At 45.9% G+C, this 26660-nt stretch overlaps 2 protein-coding genes across 14 annotated transcripts in view; one reads left to right on the forward strand and one right to left on the reverse strand.

Moving 5' to 3' along the window:
* GPA33 (glycoprotein A33) overlaps window positions 1-22225 on the reverse strand; it is a 39400-nt gene extending 17175 nt beyond the window's left edge. Inside the window, exons 1-3 of the mRNA XM_063625070.1 lie at window positions 22093-22225; window positions 4456-4610; window positions 17-233 (exon numbers count right to left, since the gene is read on the reverse strand). Coding sequence (XP_063481140.1) covers window positions 17-233; window positions 4456-4610; window positions 22093-22135 — 415 coding nt within the window. The 5' untranslated portion in view covers window positions 22136-22225. The remainder of the gene's footprint in view (window positions 1-16; window positions 234-4455; window positions 4611-22092) is intronic.
* The window catches only part of STYXL2 (serine/threonine/tyrosine interacting like 2), an 82108-nt gene that overhangs the window by 17501 nt on the left and 37947 nt on the right, over window positions 1-26660 (forward strand). For 6 of the 13 annotated variants that reach the window (XM_063625057.1, XM_063625060.1, XM_063625062.1 and 3 more), the window contains 3 exons: window positions 25692-25854; window positions 25990-26108; window positions 26246-26357. In XM_063625057.1, the coding sequence (XP_063481127.1) occupies window positions 26254-26357 (104 nt within the window). In that variant the 5' untranslated portion in view covers window positions 25692-25854; window positions 25990-26108; window positions 26246-26253. Of the gene's footprint in view, window positions 1-1265; window positions 1342-25691; window positions 25855-25989; window positions 26109-26245; window positions 26457-26660 lie in introns of all 13 variants that reach the window. The other 7 variants (XM_063625058.1, XM_063625056.1, XM_063625059.1 and 4 more) reach the window with 3 other exon arrangements.

The following is a 26660-nucleotide window of genomic DNA, read 5'->3' on the forward strand; positions in this document are numbered from 1 at the left end:
ACGTGAAGACACTCACCGAGGACCAAGAGGCGGACACGTGACTTGGTGGTGCCGTCCAGGTCTGACATCAGCGAGACAGAACACTCGTAGGTGCCATTGTCAGCTATGGTCAGCTGATCAATGGTGATGGAGGCATCGGACTGCTCAACATTGCTGGATATGCTGACACGATTCTTATAAAGCTCACCATAGATGTAGTTTTTGTTTGAAAACTGCCAGATGAACACCCTTTCCTGGAGAGAGAAGAAATGGCACTAGGTCTTCACCCAAAGGCCCTTGCCTGGTGCTTCCAGCCTGCCCTGACTACCCTCATCCCCCAGTTTCCAGGGCCCAGAAGCACAGACATGCCAACCCCTCAGAACAAATAGCTCGCATATGTGCTACCCATTTGTGGATTTCTTTTATTATATATTTTTTTCATTTATTTTTAAAACGAAAATATTGAAAGAAGTTAGGCAGTTCATACCGCAGTACACATGTGGGTAAATGGGTCCATCCGGGATCCCAGCACTTTCATCTCTTGTAGTCTCTGGCATCTCTCTTATCCATTCCATTTTCTCCATAGCCTATCCTCACTCATTCAGTCTGCCAGTGTTTACTGAGCACCTTCCATGTACCAGGCATCATGCTGGGCAGCCAGCCTTGGCTGCCAAACCCACTTTATTTACTTGACTCTTGCCTTTGGAATGTACTGATTGATTGATAAACTCATCATTTATTAAATTGTATGTGGTAATGGCTAAAATCACAGACTTTCAAGCTGGACTGCTTCAATTCAAATCCCCATTCTGCCATGTACTAATTGTATGACCTTGAGCAAAATGCTCGACCTGTGACTCTGTTAATAATTCTACAAAATGGAGATGATGACAATAACACCTGTCTCACAGGACTGTAGTGAGAATTAAAGTAGTAATATACACAAAGCAGTTAGGGCGTTGTGTGTCACATTAGGTTTCTAGAAGTGCTAGCCATTATTATAACTGAGCATCTACTGGGTGTCTGACATTCAAAGATGATAATTCATGAATTCTGCACCCAAAGAGTGATGGAAACGATAGACAACCAAACCTTACAACATCTTATGATTATCTCTAGGACCCCAGAAGAAAGTATCATTTCCAGACTGGGAGGTCAGGGGAGGCTTCCTAGGAGAGGTGACAGTTGCCTCGAATCCTAAAAACAACTAAGAATTAGCCAGGCAAAGGGCTGGGGGCATTGGGAGAGTAAGTGTTGGAGTAAGATAAAGGTGTTGGGCATTTCAGGCAAAGGAAGAACCACAGAGAAAGAATTAGATGTGGGAAGCAACATATCAACCCCAGTCGTTCAGTATGAATGGAGGTAAGTGTGTGAGTGAGGGACTGGTGAGAGGGTGAGCTTGGGCAGGTAGCAATAAAGATCATAGCTGCTATTTATTGAGTGTATGCTATGTGCTAGGTACTAGTCTATGCACTTGGTATGTATTATCTCATGGAATCTTCACAACACCCCTGAAGTAGGTATACGATTATATTCATTTTACAAATGAGGAAGCCAAGGCACCAAGAATTTAAATGCCTCCCCCCAAGTTCACATGTTTAAGTAAATGACAGGGCTGAGGTTCAAACCAGGCATTCTGGCTCCAGAGCCTGAAGTCCGGAGATTCTACAATGCCAGGTCTCAGACACTGTGTATATGGGACTAAACAGTTTGCATTTACCCTGAAGCGCTAGAGAGCCATGTATTTAGGAAGTCAGCTCTCAACACGGGATGGAAAGTGACTTGGAAGGAGAAAAGGGACCGGTTAAGAAATCAGTTTAACAATTCTGGTAAAAAATGATGGGCAATGCAGATGGAAAGAATGAAATGAATTTGAGGAGTATGAAAGGGTGGGCACCAATGAGACCATGAAACCAGGAAAAGATCCGATGGACAGAGTTAGGGAACGGCAGACCTCCAGGGTAAGAGTTTTTTGGCTTGGATATTTGGTGATGTCATTTCCAAGAGAGGAAACACAAAGGAAGGGAATGTTTTACGAATAAACAATGTGTTCTCTTTATGTGTGGGGTGTCTGGGGTGTCAGTGGGAGATCCATGTAGGTGGAGGAGTCAGTAAGAGCCAGAGGGTCAGTTTAGTGCAACTGGGGATGAAGGTTTGGGAGCCAACAACATGTCAATGTTCACTGAGACACGGGCTAGATGAAGCCACCCGGGATAAATAAGTAGAGAAATGGCAAGTCTCCAAGTTACTTCATTCGAAGGGTCAAGGAGAGGTCAGAGAGCTAAGAGGAAAAGCCAAGACAAGACTGCCAGAAAGTCAAGACAAGAAGACTCCAAGGTTGGAAAGTGGCTGCCGGTGTGAAATGCTAATGAGAGATGAAATAAGATGACTGAATGAAGTGTACTGAATTGAGCGAAAAAAGAGGTTGTTGTTGATTTCTGTAGAGCATTAGGTATAGAAGCGAGACTATGATGGACAGAGAGAGCGTGGAGACCCGATGTCAAGTCTGACACCTGTGCATGCAGTGCGCTTTGTGGAACATTAGAATAAGGGGCTCTACAACCTGTGCTAGGATACGTGGCTTGGCTAACAAAGCACATACCCTTGTGCAGGGTGCAATCTGCCCAACCACAGGCAACAGACCTAGTTGAGGCAGACAGCTCTTTCAGGAAGCTTAGCTGACAAGCGAGGGAGAAACAAGACGGGAGATGCAAAGGTATCTCGGGCTGTGGATCAGTCCATGGATACTGGTCTTTCCCAGCTCTGCTCTTTTCTGACCCTGAATGGCTCTGCCCAGGACCCTCCGCCCACTAACCCTCCTCCCATCAAAGATATCCTAAGCCTCCCTCCCTGGATCTCCCCCAGGCTAGAAGACCTGCTAGGACCTGTCACAGTAATCTCCTTGAGGGGCCATATTTAAATCCCTTTCTCTGTACTCTTGCAGGGTCTCAAAGCGATTGCCTGAAATCCTTCTGGAAGTAAGGGACCCAGCAGTCAATAAAATAACTTTAGTATCTACCTTAACACCCAGAAAACTGTCAGGCAGAGACCTCATGTCTGGCCTGCTAAACATGTGTGATGGCAAGAGAAGGTGCTCTTTCGCTCCTACAAGCTAAAGGCAGCAGCTCCCCTCTCTGGGATTTTACCCTGGGACTCTGGGAGCAGTCGGGACAGGTGGCTGTGGCCCATCATGATCCCTTGGTGCATCTGACCAAGACTTGCTCTCTTTCCCCATCCGTCCTGCCACTTGAGGCCTTGATTGTTCTAGGCCACCCCTTCTTTCCTGTTAGGGAAAAAGCTAAGTCTTTCCACTCTAAGTGGTCGGGGACCTAATGCTTATCTCTGCCAGGCACATTTGCATTTTAAAAGGAGACCTCACTTTTAAACTTATGAATAGATGCTCTACTTCTTATAATTAAAGAAATGTTAATTTGATGATGAATGAGATGCTTTTTCACTTATCAGACTGGCAAATAGCAAACAGTTTGAGAATGCTCTGTGTTGGAGAAATAGGTGTCTTCACTGTTGGTGGTGAAAATAAAGATTGGGAGACATTTAATGAGAACAATTTGATGTTATTTATCAAAATGTTTAATTCACATACCCTTTGACCCAGAGTTTTAATAATTTATTATATATATGTATATATAGAGAGAGGTACATATAAGGTTATTTATATTTATGCAGCATTATTTGTAGCAGCAAAATATAAGAAACAAACCAAATGTCCATTCATGGTACATATAGTACCTTCATAAATTGAAATGCCTTATGCAAATGTTGAAAAATGAGATAGATAAATATAATCATATACACAAAGAGCCCAAGATGTATTAACAGTCGAATGCAAAATAGTATGTGTGTAGTATATGTAAATATACATATTCATATATGCAAATACATCTATAAAAACATATATCCATGCTTGTATATGCCCTGCCTGGGGGTGGAGGAGAGTGGGGGATAGAGGATGAGGGTGTGGGAAGAGGGTGGGTGAGACAGGAGAAGCAGGGATGGGAATGAGCCTTCTCAATGCATACTTCTTATGAGATTTTGATTTTCAAACCATGAGATTATATTATGTATTTAAAAATAGAAATAGAAAAAAAAACAAAACTCCTCCACACTTCCCAAAAGAATCCAAACAGGAAAAAAAACCCCATAAAATAAAATTTGGCCTCAGAGCTAGGGCTATGCTAATCAAAAGGCGTGACTGACTCGCATGATACAATTCAGGTCATTTGAGATTGGCCACCAGAAAGATATTTTAGGGGCAGGTGACATTTTCAAAATAAAGGTGACATACTCTGGCCCTCCATGAGTCCAACATTCACTGCTCCCTCCTCACCCACTCCAGCCTGGGTGCTAGTGTTTATTCTATCATTTATGGAAAGACTTCATAGTGCTTGCCTTCTAAGAGGTCCTGGTCAGGTGATAATCATTCCCATGATGCCTGAACTTGTAAAGTATCCTTACCGTATGAGTGACGAGAAGCTTATCCCATTGAATAAGTCCCTCTCGATCGGAGGTGGAAGTGTGGTAGGTGCAGGGCAGGGTGACACTCTTTCCCTGGGAAGCCCGAAGAACGTCCTGCGAAGTTTCCACAGAGATGGCATCGACGGTCACCCTGACTGGAAAGAAAGTAGGCAGTGGAAGGGAAAAGTAAACGACACGGACAGACATACCCACTCACTGCCCACAGGACCACTGAGGGAATGCCCAGGGCTGTTCTTGCACCTCCAGCCACAGCCAGAGCCACCTTGGCCCTGGCAACCAGCTTCTCCTCCAAGACTGCAATGAGGACAAACACATGTGCCTTGGTCCACCTAACTCCAACCCACAGCATGATGAATTGCCTAGCCCTGTACCTCAGCCCTACTTCTTACCAGCTGTGTCAGCTTGTCTGAGCCTCAGTTTTCTCATCAATAAAATAAGAGCTCTGATATGTATTTCCTTGAGTTATTGGGGAAATTAATGGAGATACTATGTGTAAGTATTTTTATTAGTCCCTGGCACATAGAAAACTCTCAATAACCATTACCTGCCATCATTTTGGTTGTGATGATGATGTATTCTCTTATTTAACAAGTATTTATGGAACATTCGTATGTGGTAAAGAATTTTATGTATAAGATTATATCAAGGTAAAGAGATGGACCATATTCTCACAGGAGTTTATTTCGTATAAGTTTATCAGAACAAGGTTAGGAAAAAGAATGTGGCCACACTAGCATCTTTTATCACACATACTCTTGCCACGTGATGTTGACTCTCCTCTCCCAGGAGGTGGGGTCTGTGTTCCTTCTCTTCGAGCCTGGGTGCACCTGTGACTCCAGTGTAAGGGATGCTGTGTGGCTCTGAGGCCAACTCATAAGAGGCCATTCACTTCACCTGGTCCCTTGTGATGCTCACCCTGGAAAACCATCAACATTCTGAAGGGAGGTAAGCAGCCACACGGAAAGACAGGTGTCGGTGTTTGGGACACCAACTGAGGTCCTTTAGGACAGCCAACTTCAACTCCCAGACATGGGAGTGAGCAAACCCAGCCACTTAGCTGTTGGAACTGAAGCCAAGGGGTGCAGAATTGAGCTACCCAGCAGATCCCTGCCCAAACTGAAGACTCAAGAGTAAAATAAAAATTGTTATTGTTTTAAGCACTGAGTTTTGGGGTGGTTTGTTATACAGAATAGATGCTTGGCACGGAGGGCCATGTGGATCCCGGTGGTGAGAACTTTCCAGGCAGAGGCTAAGCAAGGGTCAGGCAGGGAGGAAGGAGTCAGCTTAGTCTATGCATAAGGAATAGCAAGGGAGCTTGTGTAGTGGGAGGGAAGTGAGTGAGGAGGAGAGATGAAATGGAAAAGTTGCAGGGGGGGTGGTCTCAGATTGCATAGAGCAATGTAGCCCTTATTTAGGACTTTGTATTTTGCTCTGAATGAAGTGAAAATGCCCTGGAGAGATTTAAGCAGAAGAAATATATCTAACGTACATTTATTTATTTATTTATTTATTTTTGAGACAGAGTCTCACTCTGTTGCCCAGGCTAGAGTGCAGTGGCTCGATCTTGAATTGCCTCCTCCTGCCAGGTTCAAGTGATTCTCCTGCCTCAGCCTCCCGAGTAGCTGGGATTACAGGCATGCACCACCACGCCCAGCTAATTTTGTATTTTTAGGAGAGATGGGGTTTCACCATGTTGGCCAGGTTGGTCTTGAACTCCTGACCTCAGGTGATCTGCCCACCTCGGCCTCCCAAAGTGCTGTGATTACAGGCATGAGCCACCATGCCTGGCCTGACATACATTTTTAAAAGATCATTCTGGCTAATGTGGGGTGAACAGATAGAAGTGGGGTGGGGAACAAGAATGGAAGCAGGGAAATCACGCAAGAGTTGACTTCAATAGTCCAGATGAAGGCTAATGTCTTAGACACAGGTGATGGTGGGAAGGTGGTGAGAAGTGATCCAAATTGGAATGTATTTAGAAGGTAGGGCCAATGGGATTTGACTGCAGGCTAGATTTGGCATGTTAGAGGAAAACAGGAGTCAGGAATAGATAGAAGGATTTGGCCTGAGCAACTGGAAGAATGGAATTGTCATTTACTGAAATGACAACAGTTAAGGAAGGAGGAAGTTTTAGGGGACAGATCAGGAGTTTGTCTGAGGACTTGCAAAGTTTGCGATGCTCCTTAGACACCCTGGTTGAGGTGGCAATGAGGCAGTTATGTAAGTCTGGAGTGCCGTAGAGGCACGGAATGGAGACACAACTTTGGGAGTCACCGGCTCTCCATCAGTTAAGGTCAGAGGATGGTGAGGATCACTAAGGAAGTGCAGAAGACAGGAAAGACCTGTGGGACTGAACCCTGGGACACTCCAGTGCTTCATGATGGAGGAAATTAGGAGGCATCAGTAAGGGAGAAGTAGGAAAATCTGGCTAGGGAGACAGGAAGAGAACAAAGAGCAGGAAAAGTGTCTTGAAAGCAAAGGAGGTCAGCTACTCAAATGCTGCTGACATGTTCAACCAGGGAGCTGAGGGCAGAGAGATGGTCACTGGATGTGGCCACATGGAGGTGGCCTTGGCATGAGTGGATATAACCTTCTGATGAAGGGTGACTTGTTAGTAATGATGACTAATGTGCTTTCTTTTCTTTCTTTATTTTTTTTTTTGGAAATGGAGTCTTGCTCTGTCGCCCAGGTTGGAGTGCAGTGGTGTAATCTCAGCTCCCTGCAGCCTCCACCTCCCAGGTTCAAGCGATTCTCCTGCCTCAGCCTCCTCAGTAGCTGGGACTACAGGCGTGCACCATCACAGTCGCTAATTTTTTGCATTTTTAGTAGAGGCAGGGTTTTACCATGTTGGCCAGGCTGGTCTTGAACTCCTGACCTCAGGTGATCCATCCACCTCGGCCTCCCAAAGTGCTGGGATTACAGGCACAAGCCACTGCACCCGGCCAGCGAATGTTTTCTGATAGATGAAGGTGGTGGAGTGGTGGGGATGGAGCCTGAAAGGAGTCAGTTCAAGAGCTGATGGGACAAGAGGAAGCAGACAGTGTTTGCTGGAAAGAGGAGAGAGCAGGGGGACTGTAGCAGCTAAAGGAGGCTATAGGGTCAAGAGGAGTTTATGCTCTTTTTTCCAAAATATGTGTATGATGATTTAAAAACTACTTTTACACTGTTTGTTGATGATGAGAATGAACCAAGAGAGAATGGGGACAGAAATGATGTCCTTGTAGGGCAAATGGGGCTGGGGGTACGGTGCTATGGGAGGACAGGCCTTAGAAGAGATCCCGGGCTGTCCACCCACTGTAACGGGATGTGGCTAAAGGTGCAAGTGGGCTGGTAGATTTGGTGGTAGAAGGGTGAGCAAGTTCTTTCTGAATGTTGCCATGAAGAGGCTGCAGCATAAAGAAGGAAAATGTCCTGCCGAAGACATCCCCAGCTGGGAAGACTCCACTATCCGGGCAAATTCCAGCTGGATTAACACATTTCTCTTTCAAAATGCACATCGCTGGCCGGGCGCTGTGGCTCACGCTTGTAATCCCAGCACTTTGGGAGGCCGAGGCGGGCGGATCACGAGGTCAGGAGATCGAGACCACGGTGAAACCCCGTCTCTACTAAAAATACAAAAAATTAGCCGGGCGTGGTGGCGGGCGCCTGTAGTCCCAGCTACCTGGAGAGGCTGAGGCAGGAGAATGGCGTGAACCCGGGAGGCGGAGCTTGCAGTGAGCCGAGATCGCGCCACTGCACTCCAGCCTGGGTGACAGAGCGAGACTCAGTCTCAAAAAACAAACAAACAAACAAACAAACAAACAAAAAAATGCACATCGCTCCTGGGGAACAGTGAAGCATTCAGTTGTTCATACTTCAGTATGCAGTATTTCATAAGGTGAAAGTCAGCCACCCTCCTGGAATGGGCACTGTGCAGTGAGGGCCATGTGAGCTCCTGGGATGAGTTTATAATATCAGGGAGTATTGGATTTTGGGAGTGAGAGACAGGAAGATATCAAAAAAACAGGTTTCCCCTCTTTGGCATTTGCATATTTTCCTCATGGTGATGCCAGTGCCAGAAGCTCCTGAAAATTCGTTCAAATATTGGCTTCCTGAGTCACTGATGCTGCTCCAGAAGGTGATTCCAAAGTGGCCAAGACTTATCAAATGACCCTCCACGTGACTGGTGTCTTTCCACCACCTTCATCTATCAGAAAACATTCGCTGGCCGGGTGCAGTGGCTTGTGCCTGTAATCCTAGCACTTTGGGACACCGAGGTGGATGGATCACCAGAGGTCAGGAGTTCAAGACCAGCCTGGCCAACATGGTAAAACCCTGCCTCTACTAAAAATACAAAAAATTAGCGACTGTGGTGGTGCACGCCTGTAGTCCCAGCTACTGAGGAGGCTGAGGCAGGAGAATCGCTTGAACCTGGGAGGTGGAGGCTGCAGTGAGCTGAGATTACACCACTGCACTCCAAACTGGGCGACAGAGCAAGACTCCATCTCCAAAAAAAAAAAAGAAAAAAAGAAAAGAAAAGAAAGCACATTAGTCATCATTACTAATAAGTCACCCTTCATCAGAAAGTTATTTGCTTGAACGGAGCCCTCCAGTGCCATCTGCCCAGTTCCCAGCTATAGCAGACAGCCCATCTAGATATCATTTCTCATATGCCTGGTGTAGTCATGGCAACTGCCACAGATCTTTACTTCACCTCTTCTGTCCTTGCCTGGACCAGGGCATTTTCCCTGGAGCCCTGTCCTCACGGTGACCACTCTCGGGCCTCTCCATGACCTTTACACTGATTCTGTTCTTGTCTATCACCCTGGCCACAGACTACACATTAAGGGACTTCTGCCACTGGCAGAACCTAAATGGCCCATGCACAGTTAGTCCCCCAAACTCAAGCACATTCTATCTGATAGTAACAATTCTCACTCTCAAATCAAAGAGAACCAACCCACTAAGTCATTCCTTTAGACAATGGAGTGTCTAATTACCTGCTCACTCAAGATTAAGTCAACCATCAATGGATGAAAAATGAGTCACTCTATTGAATTAATCATTCTTATCTCCTGTTAATCTCATGTTATTTTAATTACATCTCTATGGTACAGGCACCATACAGGTATTTTACAGATATTCTCTCATTTATTTTCATACTCTCTTTAATGATAGACATTTGTATTTTCCCTATTTTACTGGTGACATAATTGAGGTTCCAAAAGGTTAAACCCTTTGCTCTATCTAGATATGACAGCTAACAAATGGCAGAGCTGCTGGCAAGTCCTTCAGATAGAGGCAGCCCTAGTGAGGGTGTAGGGTTGCTGCCCAGCTGTCAGGGAAAAGTGCTCATTTTTGCCTGCAGGGACAGGAAGATGGTGTTTTCCTTGGCTGTCAACAGAATCTATTTCCTATTTTGTTCCTTGACCACATCATACCCCTCAGTCTTGCCACAGAAACTCTTCTGCTTTCTTCAGTCAACCAACAAGTATTTAATATGTGCCTAGCATATGAAACCAGCCCCCTGCTCTACTCAGGGAGATAAGATAGATGCCCACAAAGTCATCTTCTTACCCTGGCAAATTAATGGACATAGATTAGCTTCACACATATGCTTAGATCCTCTTAACCGAATGCTAAGTACAGTATTTGCTCATAGAAGAGAACTCAGTGTGATCTTTATGTAGGAAAAGAACTAGGGCTGGCAACTGCATAGAAACAACACCCACTATTCTCTAGCACCTCACAGTTCTCAGGAGTCCGAGAGGTGAGACTCTGCCAAACGGAATGGCCGAATTGGCTGTATTCTGATTCTCTGAACATCCCCTTCCAAGGAGGGCAATATACTCCCATCAACCACTCCTACCACTTGTTCATTCTGTCTCCCAACTCTCCCTTTCTTCTGGTTCAGAAACATCCCTTCGATACTTTAATCCCAGAGCATGTACCACTCTGTATCACACAACTTCTCCATGGCCATTTCAGGAGGCAGCATGGCATAGAATTTGAATGCACAGATTCTAGAACTAGAATGCCCCCGTTGGAACTCTGGTTCCTTTCTTTACTATACATATAACCATGAGCAGTTTACTTAAGATCTCTGTGCCACAGAGTTTTCCTTTGAGAAACGGGCTGTGTGAGAATTAAGTGACATGAAATGGGTACTTTGTTTAGAATAGTTCCCAACTCATAATCAATAAATGATAGTTACTATTACATATATTTTTCATATTGAGCCACTTCTGCTTCCTTGTCTCATACTCTGTTGTGGAGGTGCATCCTTGGTAGAAGTTAATCACAAGAGGCAGCACTCACCATCACCATGGGTGAGCTGTCAAAAAAGAATAGTAATTGCTAATGATTATAACTAAAGAATAGATCAGTTTTAGAGATCATTATAACAGAGAGTTAAAATCCATTTTATGTTATTAGACCTGTGAAGGAAGAAATAGAAATGAATGAATAAGAAAGAGCTCATAAAGAAAAAAACCAGCTGGGCGTGGTGGCTCACTCCTGTAATCCCAGCACTTTGGGAGGCCAAGGTGGGCGGATCGTCTGAGCTCAGGAATTCGAGGCCAGCCTGAGCAACAAGGTGAAACCCTGTCTCTACTAAACTACAAAAATTAGCCAGGTGTGGCAGCATGCGCCTGTAGTTCCAACAAATCAGGAGACTGAGGGAGGAGGATTGCTTTAACCCAGGAGGTGGAGGTTGCAGTGAGCCAAGATCACACCAGGGCCCGGGCGACAGAGCGGAGCCAGACTCCGTCTCCAAAAAAAAATAAAAAGAAAAAAAATAAAATTTGCTCAAATGTGGAGCACTCTTTCAATGTTATTTGTAAACCTGAGAAGGATCTTAAAAAGCTCATCCTGTGCCCTGAGGCACACTTACATTTTCCATAATTTGAGACGAGAAGTTACTCCGTGTTTAAGAACTTTATGCCAACAGCCATCTTGGGAATCCTTCATAGCTAGCCTAAATCCTTTCCACCCATTCAGTCAATATCCTCTTGTTCTGACATTACTGGCAATGCGGACATCTGGCTGGACTTTTTAATCATTTGCCATTGTAGCTTTAGAGGCTTCTGATGTTTGCAGTCACCAGCTTTTTCACCTCCATCTGGAATAAATCCAGTTTCTTTTACTTTTTTCCACAGGCTTTATCTTTATTAGCACTGCATCCCTCATTTTCTCTCCTGGGGGGGTCTTTGCATCTGTACTCAGTGAATGAGACCAAAGCACCAGGTAGGACATCTAAGCTGCGATTAAAAAGTTGAGAAGTGAAGCTCAGTTTTAGAGTCTTCCAGCTACCTCATTTTCTGCTTCCTTGTATAGGTTGGCATTGAATATCACGTCTCCATTTGCCCAGAGCCCACCCTCTTCCCAGTAGCTGTGGCTCTCCCATCTATTCACTCCCTTTGCCCTGTGCCCGTCATGCTCTAGACATTTTCTTTCTTCCATCCTCTCTCCCCTACTCTCCTAGTCAAGGCTGAGCTCTTCTGATGCTCAAGAAGAGCATCCATCGGATAAGCTAATTTACTGTAAGGTGTTACTAACTAAGTGCTGCCTCTTGTGATTAACTTCTACCAAGGATGCACCTCCACAACAGAGTATGAGACAAGGAAGCAGAAGTGGCTCAATATGAAAAATATATGTAATAGTAACTATCAATGTGTTAACCTCCAGGGGTATACAGGTTGGAAGTGCAAGCGCCTTTACCTGCAATGAAGGAATCATAACAATCTCTTGCATGATAGCACATGCATTGTCCTAAAGAAGATGCCCCAACCTTCCCAAGAAGAATTGATAACTCTGTCCTCTGTGTCACCTACTACCCATGGCTTCCTGCCTCCTACTGCTTCTCTCTCGTAAAACTTTATTACACAATACAGCAGCATGGCCAAGAGCACAAACATTGGAGCCAAACTATCTGGGTTAGCATCCTCTTTCTTACTTTTCCTAACTGTGTAATCTTAGGCAACTGAATTAACTTCTCTGGGCTTCAGTTTCCTCAACTGTGAAGTGAGCATCATCATATTATCTAACTCCAGGTTGTGAGAGGGTTGAATGACTTCACATAAAGTGCATATCCTTTACCCTGGGACATAAAGGACTCTACAGGCAATCTAGGTTTTCATGTCTCTCTCCTCTGCTGCCCTGTGTTTTCTTCATCTTCATGTCCCTAGAGCCCAGCAAAGTGCCTAACACATAAAAGGTCTCAATACGTGCTTTTTGACAGCAAATGAATGAATTATAGAGAATTTAAGCTTACAGGATGGGTAGGATCTAAAACCAGAGAAACTTCGTGGAAGAACCTATTCAATGAATTGCTGGAAAGTGACCAGAAGTAAAATAAAGGACCAAAGGAGCCCCAGAGATGGGAAGTGGAGTCTGCAAGATACCTCAGCTGGAAATGGGAGAGGTCATTTCCCCTCCCTAAGGGGGTCGGTATGGAGAGGCAGCTTGAGGTCTCGATGATTGCTTGTAAAAAATTAAGGTTTATTAAGAAGATAATAAATGGTCTCTCGAGAACTAAATGGAAAGTAATACGTTGGAGGATAATGAAATGCTTGATGGAACCGGTGGCTTGAGGCATACATAGCACATTATGTGAGCCCTTGGGAAACTGGCAGTAATGCCTCCACTTAGGAAAATCCATTTGCTCAGAGAAACTACGTTCTTAGGGAGGAGATTCTGGAGGCCAGAAGGGACCCAGCCAGCCCCAGGACCAAGTACCATGCTCTGGTGTTGAGAAAGTGCTGGTCTCTAGGGAGAAGAAGGCAGTTCACACACGCAGGTTGGTTTGTCCTTCCCCTATAGGCAGGGGGAACAGCCCCTGCAGGCTCCCAAACCGGCAGCTGAGAGAGGAGAAATTTAGAGGCAGGGAGGGAGGTGGTTTAGGACTCAATAAATGTTGAACCGTTCGTTCAACATGATTCTTTAGACATCTATAAATTCAGATCAATCCAATACAATTCTCCCAATAGCCTAGTTTAGTGCAAGGCACCGGAAAAATGATCAGAGGTGTGTTCACACCCCGTCTTGGAAGCTCACCAGGACCGCCCCAGCCCTTCCTGCTGGCTGGCTTTCCTGAGCCACTTCAGGCAGATGTATCCCAGGCACATGTAGTTCTTGTGTTGATATGGGATGTGCCTCAGGCTCCTTCCCTCAACAGATGGCAGGCTCCTTGGAGCAGGGTCTGAGTCTCAGACTTCTCTTATATCCACCACTGTACCGCCAGCTCTACCCACAAGGTGTCTACACTGAGCTGGGTCCTAATAAGGCCTTGTTGATTGAGTGGTTTGTGGCACAATCCCTGCTCAGGAAGCAGTCAGAGGTTACTGTCAGCCAGCATCCTAATAGAGCCTAATTAAGTGTTAAAGTGCAAGTGTTAAGGGAGTGAGGTGTGTAGGGGAGGAGCTGAGTTAAAACCAGGAAAAGAGATTTAATGGGAAGGCTTATTGAGGAGGTAGAACTTGACATAGCTCCCAAGGGATTCAATTCACGGTGTTGGACTGCGTATATAAGGGAATAAAGCAGGATGCAAAACTGTGCATACAACAGTGTCCCAATCCCACACAATCACAGACAGAGAGAGAGAATATTTCTAGAAGAAAATATACCAAAATACAGTATTAATAACAGTTATCTGTGGATTCTGAGATCGTGGGGCAATCTGAGATTTCTTCTATGTGTACTTTTATTTCCCAAATGCTCTGCAACAAACACACAGCCCTCTTTTAACAATAAAGCCAACTAGGAGGTGAAGAAGTAGAGACAGTGAGGGCAGCCTATTTTGCCAGGAGCTCACCTAACACTGAAAGATGAGAAAGCTGAGACCAGAGGGGCACAGAGGATCCTGAGCAGATTTCTTTAGCCCCTCTGGGATTGAAGAAGGAGAAAAGGAGGTGGGTTTCTAGGATATAGGGAAGGTGCTCCCAGCAAGGAAGAGTCTGAAAGTGCAGGAGACACCAGATAGAGCAAGATCTTAGCCTGGGAGGGGACCCGAGAGGAGGGGAAGGGCCAGGGCACAGGTGGAAGGCCAGCTTTGCTCATGGCAAGTGTCACCTGTTCCCCAAGTGCAGATGGAGCTACATCGGTGGGCAGGTGCAGGGCGTGAGCTCTAGCCAACAGGTATACATTTTATGTTCCTCTCCCAGTGAACTTTGTGACGGCCCTGCTGGGAAGCGTCTGTCTGTCGCCATGTTCTGCCCATGCCCGGTGTTTATGGCATCCCTGATTCACCAGGGCAGAAAACGAGGAAGCAGGCCAAAGGTCACTGGGTAGCAGAGGAGAGGGAAACACCTCAGGAAGGAGGCAGGTTCGAAGCTTGGCGGTTGGTGCCCCAGGCAGAAAGGGGACAGGGTGATCTGGGAACAGAGACAAGCCCCACAGAGCAGGCAGAGAGAAGACGATGGAGGGCAAAATCTGAGTGCTGCCAACCCGGGGTGGCTTGAGGGGCAACTGAACTTCCCCCCAAGTCCACTATGTCCTCCACCAGCTCTTGTGATACTGAAACTTCCACCATTGACAGAAGGCACAGAAGCTCCTGCTAAAATGCAGGTGATGTCTGAGAGGCAGGGAAGACACACTAAGTGACTTTCTCTAAGTCACTTTAACCTGTGGATTAATCCATCTCCCTAACTAGCTAGTGCCCCTTATCTATCAAACCTAGGAAAGGAATGTGAGACAGGAACATTTCGAGAGAAGCAAGTGAGATTAGGAACGCAGAGCTTGGAGACAAGCAGGGGCAGCCTGGAGGAGGAAGAAAAGTAGGAAAGGCAAGATAGGAAATGGTGAAGCCAGCCAGCCTGCTGCTAGGGGAGGTTCAGAAGGGTCGGCACTTATTCATTAACACCTATCCAGCAGACGGCTGCTGGGTGCCTGTGTCCTGGGCACTATGCCAGACTCTGGGGATACAACGTGGGGCAGGGACAGACGCAGTTGCTGCTCTCACAGTGTTCACTGTTCCAGGGAAGTCAGACAGTAATAAATAAATAATCATACAAATAAATGTAAAACCACCATAGTAACAAGTGTCATGCATTTGATGGGAGGATATAACAGAGAGGGTGCCCTGTGGAAGGGCCTTTTGAGCTGAGATTGAAATATAAGCAGGAGTGAACCATGAGAAAATAGGAGAAGAGGTGTGAGGGAAGGGCATCATGCAGAGGTCAGGGGGTGGCAGAAGGCGAGGCATGTTCCAGAAACTAACACAAGCCAGTGTGTAGCTATGGCACCAGGGAGGTTTCTTGGGGATGTATGATTCCCCATATGATATCCTTTAGCCTCCCACTGTCAATCCAAATAAACTTGTCCAAATACAGGACAAGTAAAAACAGTGTCCTTGTCTCATCCAAGTAGTTGAGGACAAATCCTGCTATCCGCCCTTTCAGCCAGATTGCCTGCCCCCACCAAGACCCTCCTACAAGCAACTCAAATCACACCATACATGGCTAGTGCAGCCAGAAATGTGGGCTGGGCCTGGCCCTTATCAGCTATGACAACCATTTGAGTCTTTATCCTAATAGTCATGGGAAGTTATCAAAGGGCTTTAAGCAGAGGCAGTGACATGGTCATTATTTTATTTTACGAGATCATTCTGGCTCCAGGGTGGAAAGCAGTTAGGAGAAGGGCAAACAGGCTCAGGAGGCAAGTGAGGTAGCTTTGGCAGTAGCTTAGGAGAGGCAGTGTAGAGCATGAGGTGGCAGAGGAAATGGAGAAAAACGGGCAGATTGAAGAAATGCTGGAGAGCTAAAATCATCACACAGAGTGATGATCTGAATTTGTAGGTGGGGGATAAAGAGATCGAGGGTGATGTGGCGGTTTTAAAATGTTGTCCCAAAATTCTTTTAAACTGTTCTCATCAAAAGCTGTTCTTATTCTCTCTCTTGAGTTGGGTTCTGTGACTCTTCTCAATACACTATGGCAGAAGTGATGCTGGGTCAGTTTCTGGGCTTTGCCCTAAGAAACTAGCAGCTTTAACTTCTTGTCTCTTTAGATGTTTACTCTTGAATCCAGCCATCATGTTATGAGGAGGCGCAAGCTTGTCTGTGGAGAGGCCCCTGGAGGGAGGAACTAGACTATATACCAACTTGTTAGCCAGTGAGTGCACCATCTTGGAAGTGGGTCTTCCAATGCTGGTTAAGCCAACCCAGCTGATACTGCATAAAGCAAAGACAAGCTGTCCCTGCCAAGCACCATCCAAATTGCTAATTTAAGAGGAAAATAAATGATTATTATTGTTTTAAGTCACTAAGTGTTGGAGTGGTTTATTACACAGCAATAGAAAATGTAACAGATGACTGCTAGGCTTCTGGCTTTCATTCCTGAATGGACAGTTTGTCATTTATTGAGAGAGAGCTCACTGGGAAAGACCCAGGTTTGGGGACAAAGATCATGAGTTTTGTTTTCAGTTTGAGAGTTTTCAGTGTTCCGCAAATCTAGGTTGAGAAGTCATGTGGGCTGTTGGACTTGTGAGACAATAGCTCAGGAGAGATGTTGGGTTTGAAGACAGAAATTTATAAGTCAGCTGGGAATGGGTGGCAACTAAAGCTTTGGAGGTGGAGGTGGATGTAGAGTGACAATAGGAGGGCCTGGGACTGAGGGTGAGGGACTCTGACATTTCATGGCAGGACAGAGGAGAATGAGGCTGCTGAGGAGACATGGAAAGATTAAGGCCGGAGATGTAGGAGGAGAACAAGGAGAGGAAGTCTCACGGGAACCAACAGAACAGAGTGTTTCAGAAACACGGGAGAGATTAGCCAGGTCAAACACTGCCAGGATTACAAGTACATGCTGGGCCAGGCACACTTTCCCCAGGCTTCCTGGAGACCAGCATCACAATAGGCAGCATGGTTGTATTACCAAAAAGCCCTGAGAGGGGACTCTGGTGGGCAAAGGCAAGATGAGGATCATACCTGTGCCCACGAACCAATTCTTCCCTACAGCCTTGCTTCTCAGACTCTGGTCCCTGGACCAGGAGTATCATCCCCTGGGAGCTCATTAGAAATGCAGAATCTCAGGCCCTACCCTGGACCTACTGAATCATCTGCATTTTAACATCCCCAGATGACTTGTATGCACACTAAGGTGAGAAAATGCATACAATTGAGCCCCCTAAATTGAGGGAATTGGACAGTAACTCAGAGAAGCAGCTGGATGATGCAAAACTGAGGTGAAAGTCACATGCAGTGTACTAGAGGCAACTGTTCATTAAACCGACCTTTCCTTAAGTTCCAATTTGTGTCTCTACACCTAGACTGCACATCAGAATCACCTGAGTAACTTTTCAAAAACCAGAGAGAAACCCAGATCCTGCCCCTCTGGATTCTGACTCAGAAGGTATGGGGGGAGACTGGGCATCTGTATTTTCACTTCCCAGGTGACTCTGATGGGCAACCAGGATTGAGAGCCACTGGCCTAAACTATTACTCTTCCTCTTTTGAACACCTAACCTTCTTAGACGGACCATTCATAACATCTTTTCTCCATCGAGGCTGGGACTGAGACTAGAGTAGGACATTTTAATCCTGATTGCATCTCTGACAGGGAGGCAATGTGATTCATCCCAGGTGCATAAGCTCTTCCTACAAGCACTGGCTTCTGACTTGTGCTCAGGTGCCCAAGCCCCAGCGGGAAGCCAGGCTAATTTAGGGATTGGAATGGCAACAGGACCAAGGGCCACAGAGCAGATGGTGGGCAGGCCACTTATCTTGCAGTTGCATTTGCAGGCTGACACCATCCCGGCTCTGGCCCAAATACTACCCTCTTGAGGTCCAGGGTCTCATCAGAAGTGCACATCTGAGGCTGAGTCCCTAAACCACATATCTTATGCTAGGCCACTGCACAGAGCTTAGACATGTGACACTGGGCTCAGATAGGCCATCGTGATAGGGCAGACCCCAGGGAGCAACCCACGCCTGTGTGATCCACAGGAACATGGCACTTCAGAGCAGACAAGTGTGGGGCACCACATTTAGGAAAAATCTTCCTGCTGGGATTGTGCCTCTAACAAAGATGCCAGGGAACGGTTCTAAAATGGCACAATCAGCCTCAAAATGTCAGCAACTTGCAAACTTGGTTCTCTTCAAAAACCCTTCATGGATCAAGCATCTGTGGGTTTTCTGAAACTTTTTTATATGGGGGGAGAAAAAATATTTTTTTCTAGAGAGAAAAAAGCTTTTACACCTTTCCCAGGTTAAAGTTCTCCTGAGTTTTTCTCATTTAACTTAGAAAAACAAGGAAGCTTCCTCTCATTCTAGGAAGATGGGGTGTGTAAGTAAGTGTGTGTGTGAGAGAGATTGGGTCTTCAAAGGTTTCACTGGCTCTGAGCAGAGCTGTTCAGTGACTTTTTTCTCCTGGAGCTTTCCTCTTTATGCATCCCTTTTCATGCAGTGGCACATTGCAGCACATCAAATCTTTCATGAAGTCTGGTGGCTGAAAAAAAATCCTGGAATGGAAGTGCCTTGATTTTGTGCACACATTGGAATGTTTTCTCTAACAGCTTTGTGGAGGGGGCAGCACATGGTGGCTTTTTGGGTGATAATTTAGGGTTCATCCACAGTGACCTCTGACTCCCTTTCTTGGTACGTGTCTGCCATCTCAGAGCTCTCGGATGATTGGTCACCAAAGTCTACTAATTTTCTGTAACTTACACTCCCCCACAGTAATAATAATAACTGCACTCATAACTGGCATTTATTGAGTGGTTATTACGTGTCAGGTACTCTTCTAAGATTTTTACACGTGCAAACTCATTTAGTACCTATAATAGCCCTGTTAGAGCACAGTGTGAATTTTACACCCCTCCATTTCAGACTAGAAGACTGTGCAAGAAGACTTTAGCAAGGTGAAGTCATTTGCCCACACCATAGTCAGTTAAGAGGCACTGGGGTCAGCCCCCTTTGGTCCCCTGGGATGGCAGTGGAGTGTCAGGAGGGATGGGTGGAACATTTCCCAGGCATGCAGGTCTGTTTTGTCACTGACTCTGTTTAGAATTGTCAGCACATGATAACCATAAAAAGCAGACCAACGATGGCTCACGCCTGTAATCCCAGCACTTTGGGAGGCTGAGGCAGGGGGATCACGAGGTCAGGAGTTCAAGACCAGCCTGGCCAGCATGGTGAAACCCTGTTTCTACTAAAAATACAAAAATTAGCCGGGCATGGTGGTGCATGCTTGTAATCCCAGCTACTCGGGAGGCTGAGGCAGGAGAATTTCTTGAACCTGGGAGGCAGAGGTTGCAGTGAGCTGAGATCACACCACTGCACTCCAGCCTGTTCAAGCGAGACTCTGTCTCACAAAAAAAAAAAAAAAAAAAAAAGGCGACCAACTCTTAGTCGGTTTTATGATTGCTTTTTTTAACTCCCTAGTTTAAAAGCACAGCCTTACGTTTGTGCCCCCCGCATGAGACCTTATGAATAGCTTCTGCTTCCTCGAACACCACTTGAGTCCTGGGGCCCATTCATCAGCGCAGTGCTTCCCTGCCCAGGTCTTAGCAGAATCAATTCCTCAGAAAGGTCAGATGGGAAGAGAAAGAGGAGAAAAGCCCAGTAGGTCTTCTGGAACCCAAGTCAAGCTCCACCTCCTCCAGGAAGCCTTTCCTAATGTCTCTGCTCCTACCTGGGTCTCCCTTACCTGTGCAAAGGAGGAGGTGGTGTCCTCTCATGAGGCATGGTGGGGAGGGCTGCCTGGTTGCTTTTGGTCAACCTTTGAAGGTCTTCCTTGCTCACCTGCAGTTACAATGGCTATTTCACTATTTGGTAAACTCTGTCTATATGCCTCGAGTTGACCACCAAGCCTGGCTTCTCCTGCCCCACTGCTCTGGCCCCTTCTTCCTCTTAATGTAAGATATGGAGGAAGAAAAGGTGGTGGGAACATGATTCTGGGCTGGGCAGGCTGTGGTGGGAGGGATGGGGCGGAGGTAGAAGACACTTCATCAGTGTGTCTGAAAATATGCCCAAGACTTGTTCTGCCGGGTGAGTTCCCCAGGGGTCACTTGCCTTCTCATAGGACTAAGCAAAATGTCCTGCTCCAGGCAATTCAGAGTTAAGGCCACTTTTCCCTCCAAGCTGGGTGAGCATTTTGTTTTAAGATCGTTTTTCTAAGCCAAAATTTCTTCTTTTTATTCATGCATGGGTCGCAGCCAGTCTACAAGTGTGAGGATATGTGTTGGGGGTTGGGGTGGTGCAGGCGTGGAGGAGCTTCTGGCTTACCAGGAGAAGACGAGAGAATTACTGGTCCAGCCAGGGAAGGATTGGTGTTTCCTTCAGCCTCCCTCTCTCAGGCTCTGGAGCATCCTCCCTGCCTGAATCTGATGGCTGACACAGGCCCACTTATGACTAATCATTCCGGACTCCTCACTTCTATGGTGCCTGCACAAATTGTGTACTCAATAAAGAGTTGTTTGGATAAAGGAATGAGCCAACCAGTCCATCTTGGTAGACGATGAGGGGCTTTCTGCCTTCAGTCAGATGGACTTGAGCCAGCCTGAGCTTAATGATCTTACCCAGATCTTCCTCCAAACCGTGTGATCCAGCCCTTCCCCAGCAGCAGGCTGCCCTTCCCTTGAGAGCCCCAAGGCCAGGTGTTGAGAGATGAGCATGTCTAGGGCCTGGGAGAACCACGATGAGCTGTTGGCCACGTGGCCCGGGGCTTTCCTGTGTATGCTAAAAAGTGAGCTCTAAACCAGTCTCCTGGTTTCCACTTCCGGAGGCTTGGTGCTCCTGAGTTTCCTGGTATAGCTCTTCTCCTCCCCATTGCTGCTGGATCCTGGAGGCCCTCAACAGTGTCTGAATTGCAAGGTGACGGCCAAATACACTAAACTAAAGATATTCCTAAACTTTGCCAAACCCTGCATCTCTCAACTTCCCTCTCTCCATTCTACTTCCTTCCGATGCCCAGCAAAATGGTTGGTACCTTAATGCCAAGACTTCCATTCTAACCCTTAGATGCTCCATAGGTCCCCACACAACACTGTGCTATTAAGCACTTGATTTGGATTCAACCATATACTCATGAATGTCTGATTTTATTCTGGGAGGTTTCCCTCCCAGAGGGAAATGCTCAAAGTCCCAGAGTTTTCAATGACCAGGGTCCCAGAAGTGGCAAGGAGCTTTGGCCTTTGGAAAAGACCCTTCTAGTTTGTTGTTTGTTTTTAGGGATTGAATCTTCTCTTGCTCTGTGAATGATACTGGAGAAGTTGCATTGTCTCTTCTGCCTCAGTTCCCGTCTCTTTCTCTAGTTTTAACACAAACGTTAATATACTAGATAATGAATGTATCTAGATCCACACATCCTGGATTTTCTAGGACAACTCGGATTTCAAATCCTTTGTCCACATTGTCAAATCCTGTGTCTGATCCTATAATCTAATTTGGGATAAGAAAATGTGGTCTTGAGAGTACTTTGAATTCTTCATTTCAGCAATGGGCTAGAATGTTATTTACTCATATGCAAATAAAAACCATTCTGATTCTGGGCTCTAGCCCGGAATGTGTAATTCTGGCCCAGCAGGAACACAGCTGTGTTGCTGGAGGCCCTTCCTGGGAAGGCTCTGGGAGAGCCTCTCCTTCAACCCTAGGTCCCCATGTCTCACCCACCCCTGGGCGCTGGACAGAAAAGGGGCCTACTCACCTGCACAGAGTGTCCACAGCACAGGCCACATCTTCCCCACCATGGTCTTGCTTCTTCTCTGCCCTGAACCAAACCTGTCACTGGCAGCCTCCAGACAGGTCTGAGCTGTCTGGTTAAAGCTGCAGCAGCCTCTGGCCTGGCCCAACTAGAGGTCCCTGCAGTTTTCCCTCTTCCCACCCACCTCTGCCCAGCCTGAGCTGGATTGGCAGGTGAGCTCCTCAGCTGGATTGGCGGGTGAGCTGGGGCTGGGCTCATGTGTCACCTACTCCAAAGGTCCCAAGAGGAGTCTTCCCTACTTCCCTCGAGTTCCGCTTAAACCAGCCACCTCCCCTGCCTTCTCCCTACTTAGCAGGTGTACAAAGTCCTAGACTGCTCACAAAGGGGTAGGCCTCTCTTATAACTGACAGGAAATAAATAATAAAAAGGGAAAAGCCCTCAGAGGTAGGGTTCCAAGCTAGTAAAAGAAGGGTGTTGCCCATATTTGCTGAAACACTTCAAGACACAATGTGATCTGTTTCTCTACTTTTCTCCTCTTCTACAACCTCCACCCCACAGTGCGCTAGAGACACAGTGAAGAAGAAAACAGGAACTCTCTCCCCTCAGAGTTTATATTCTGATTGGGAAAGTAGCAAGTTCATAAGTGAAAGAAGATTATCTTGGGGATGTGTGACCAACTCGTCTCAGTTTTCCTAGGACTGTCCTGGTTTTCAAACCAAAAGGAACTCCCTCAGTCCCAAGCAAATTGGGATGATGGTCACCCTACTGAAAGAATGGTGAGTGGTGTGGGACCATAATTCTCCAGGAGCAGCGACTGTTGCGGGTTTCTTTCATAGATATTCTAGATATATGATAGAATATGCACAAATGATAGTGTGCCATATACACTGTTCTGCAATGATTTATTCATTTTTCTTTTAATGAAAGGTTTCAGAAAGCTTTCTGTATCGGTATGTACAGCACCACCACCATCATCTATTTAAAATGGGGATGATATTTCACTGTATATGAGTGACATGATTTATTTAACCAAACTACTTTTAAGATTGTTTTTCCTCATCTTTCACAGCTATGAAAAGATTGCAACCAATATCTATTATGTGTACGATATTTCACACATGTTGTGATTATACATGTAAGATAAATTCTTAAAAGTAAGATTTCTGAAATGACTCACTGAAAGTTATGCATATTTCCAATTTTTATAGATATCGCTAAACCAGCTACCATGAGAATTTTACAGCCTACACTCCTATTAGCAGCATATAAGGATACCTATCTCCCCACACACTCACTAACACAGTTACCAAACGTTTATGACACAGTTATCAAACTTTCTGCTCATCGCCAATCTAAGTGAACATGATATCCCACGTATATATAATTTACTTTTTAAAATTATTAGTGAAATTAGGGCGGGTACGGTGGCTCATGCCTGTAATCGCAGCACTTTCGGAGGCCGAGGGGGGCTGATCATGAGGTCGAGAGATCGAGACCATCTTGGCTAACAGGGTGAAACCCCACCTCTACTAAAAATACAAAAAATTAGCTGGGCCTGGTGGTGTGTGCCTGTAATCCCAGCTACTTGGGAAGCTGAAGCAGGAGAATGGTGAACTCAGGAGGCGGAGCTTGCAGTGAGACGAGATGGCACCACTGCACTCCAGCCTGGGTGATAGAGCAAGACTCTGTCTCAAAAAAAAAAAAATTATTAGTGAAAATTGAAAATCTTTTAATATAGTTGCATATCATATATATTTTGTTTTCTGAGACTAGGTAGCTCATTTGCCCATATTTCTTTTTTTAATAAATTTTTAAAAATATAGAGACAGAATCTTGCTACGTTGACCAGGCTGGTCTTGAATTCCTGGCCTCAAGCAATCCTGCCTCAGCCTCCCAAAGTGCTGGGATTACAGGCATGAGCCACTACATCCAGCTGTTTGGCCATATTTCTATTGAGTTGTTGATCTTTAGCTTGTTGACTTCTAGCAGCTCTTTGTATATTAGGGAAAGGAACTTTTGGATGTGATAAGCATTGCAAATATTTCCCTTAGCATTTCTTTGTGTTATGAATTCATAATATCCTACGTGAATTACTGTTATCAATCCTTTTGACTGCTAGGTTTAGTTGACATACAAAATTTTTTGTTTTCTGTTTATTGCATTTCACTCAGGCACCTTGTTAAATTCTCTTATTGTATGTAATAATTGTTCAGCCCCAACATTTTATAATATCTTTGCCAAATTAGTCTTCCTAACACACAGCCCTGATGATATTACTTGTCTGCTCGGGTCCTATCCCTGACTCTGCAGAACCTAACAAATTGGCTTTTAAGGTATTCTAGCATTTGTTCTCAAACACAGTCTACCTTCCAGAATACATAATTTATGCTCTGACCAAGTTAGACATCTTTTCATACCCAAAACTCATACTTCGTCACCCCCAAAACTTTGTCGATGCCACCCCTCTGTAATTCCCTTCTCCTACTATATCTGCTATTATAATCTTACTTGTCCTTTAGAAGCCAGGTCATATATCACCACTGCTTCTATGAAGTCTTTCCTGATTTCTTCAGTCAGAAGGGCTCTTTCTCACCTTTGAACTCACACAGCGCTCTGGATCTCTTTTAGGACACTAACTACATTCTGTCTTATGCTTGAGTTATTTTTGGTCTGTGTCTCATTCCTCCTAATAAACGGTGAGCTCATTCATTCAGCCATTTCTAATGATACTATATACCAGGCATCGTTCCACCTAACTGGGAAGAAAGACAACTTTAAGCTATGTGTCTTACCAACTTTGGTCAAGTACAGTGCCATATGTAGTAGGTAATCAATGAATATTTGTAAGTGGGTAAATAGATGGATGGATAAATGGATGAAAGGATGACTATAGTATGTGTGGGATGAGAGGTGTGGGCTATTTGGCTTTGCTTTGATCATTGTGATGGTAGAGGGGGTAGTGGGGTAAGACAGCTTATTTGACATTTATGAAGCTCACATAATTCTTATGTCACCCAGGGTTGCCAATCCATCATCACCTTGGGGTGTAAGTAGAGGGGAGGAAACGTGGAGGAGGGTGAGCATAACTGTCCAGTTGACCATCCAGAGACATGTCAATTAAAAGAAATGTAGACGGGGCACAGTGACTCACACCTGTAATCCCAGCACTTTGGGAGGCCGAGGTGGATGGATCGCTTCAGCCCAGGAGTTCGAGACTAGCCTGGGCAACATAGTGAGACCCCATCTCTACAAAACATTTAAAAGTTATCTGGGTGTGGTGGCATGTGCCGGTACTCCCAGCTACTCAGGAGGCTGAGGTGGGAAGATCACCTGACCCTGAGAGGTTGAGGCTGCAGTGAGCTGTGATGGCACCACTGCACTCTCACCAGGGCAACAGAGTGAGACCCTGTCTAAAAAAAAAAGAAAAAGAAATGTAATCTTGGTCACAAGCAATGACTACTCTTTAACTGCACAACAGTGCTCTTCCAATATCTATCTGTTAAGGACCCTTTCCATTCTATATATCTGGTCCTTTTTTAGGCCTCTCTAGTTGACATGCGGCTATGGTAAGTTTGTTTATTCTTCTATATCTTTGGATTTAGACTCTCTTCTGGAAGAACTTTGAATCGGCGGTCCCAGGCAAGAGGGTTTGAAGAGAGAACCCAGAGAAAAGCTATTCTTCAGGTTCTCCATCTACCAAGCACAAACGTCTTCCAATTCTGCTGCTAAATGTCAGTGTCTGGAGAATCAGCCAGGAAGGAAAGAGTTAAGTGAGGACTGCTTTGGGGCCTGGGTCCAGAGCCTGCATTCCTTCCTCGCAGAGATCTGCCAGCCTATGGGGCCAGAGGCTAAATTTAGAGGGTGGCTAAGGTTTCCTGTTAACAGCTGTCCTGCCCCCAGGAGAAGAAGCCCTGAAGAGAGGAGGTAGCTGGTTCCTGTCTCACTGGCCGGAGCTTCAGCTTCGGTCATTTCATCCAGGTCCTTCAGCCCGTGGTGGGGAACATCCAGGCAGGTTAGAGGTGAGTGTGCTTCTCCCCTCATCAGTCCTGGTGAGCCCAGGACTTACAATACAAGGGGCAGCTGCTTTGCCCTGAGTGTCAGGGCACAGCCATGATGGCTGGGACCAGCTGCTGGTATACTTCATGTCCCTTAATAGGCTCCAGGATGACGCCTGAGCCAAAGGCCCTGCCTCCTGTGGCCTTGGTTAGAGTCACCGAAGGCCAGCTGCGTCTTCCCCAGCAGAGACAAATGGGTGTGCATGGGCATAGGTGAGGAGTGTGTGTGTATGCACACCCTATAATTTCAACTGAAAAATCTTGCTGGTCCGGGGAAAGTCATTGTTCTTCAACATCTTGAGCTGAGTTCAGGTAACCTGCTGACTCCTCTGCCTCATCCCTTGTTGGCATCTGTGGAAGGAGCCACACTGGCACTTCCATGTTGTCACTTCAAGGTGGGCTCCTAATATGGTGGGGTGCACTTCTTGGTGTCCCGGTAACAGTGGCTGGGCCAGGTCTGACTGGGTTTTCCTTGCCGGTCCTTTGCCCACCGGGACCTTCGTATTCCCGGTTCCA

This window comes from Symphalangus syndactylus, chromosome 12, assembly GCF_028878055.3.
Source record: "Symphalangus syndactylus isolate Jambi chromosome 12, NHGRI_mSymSyn1-v2.1_pri, whole genome shotgun sequence".
Classification (NCBI taxonomy): Eukaryota; Metazoa; Chordata; class Mammalia; order Primates; family Hylobatidae; genus Symphalangus; species Symphalangus syndactylus.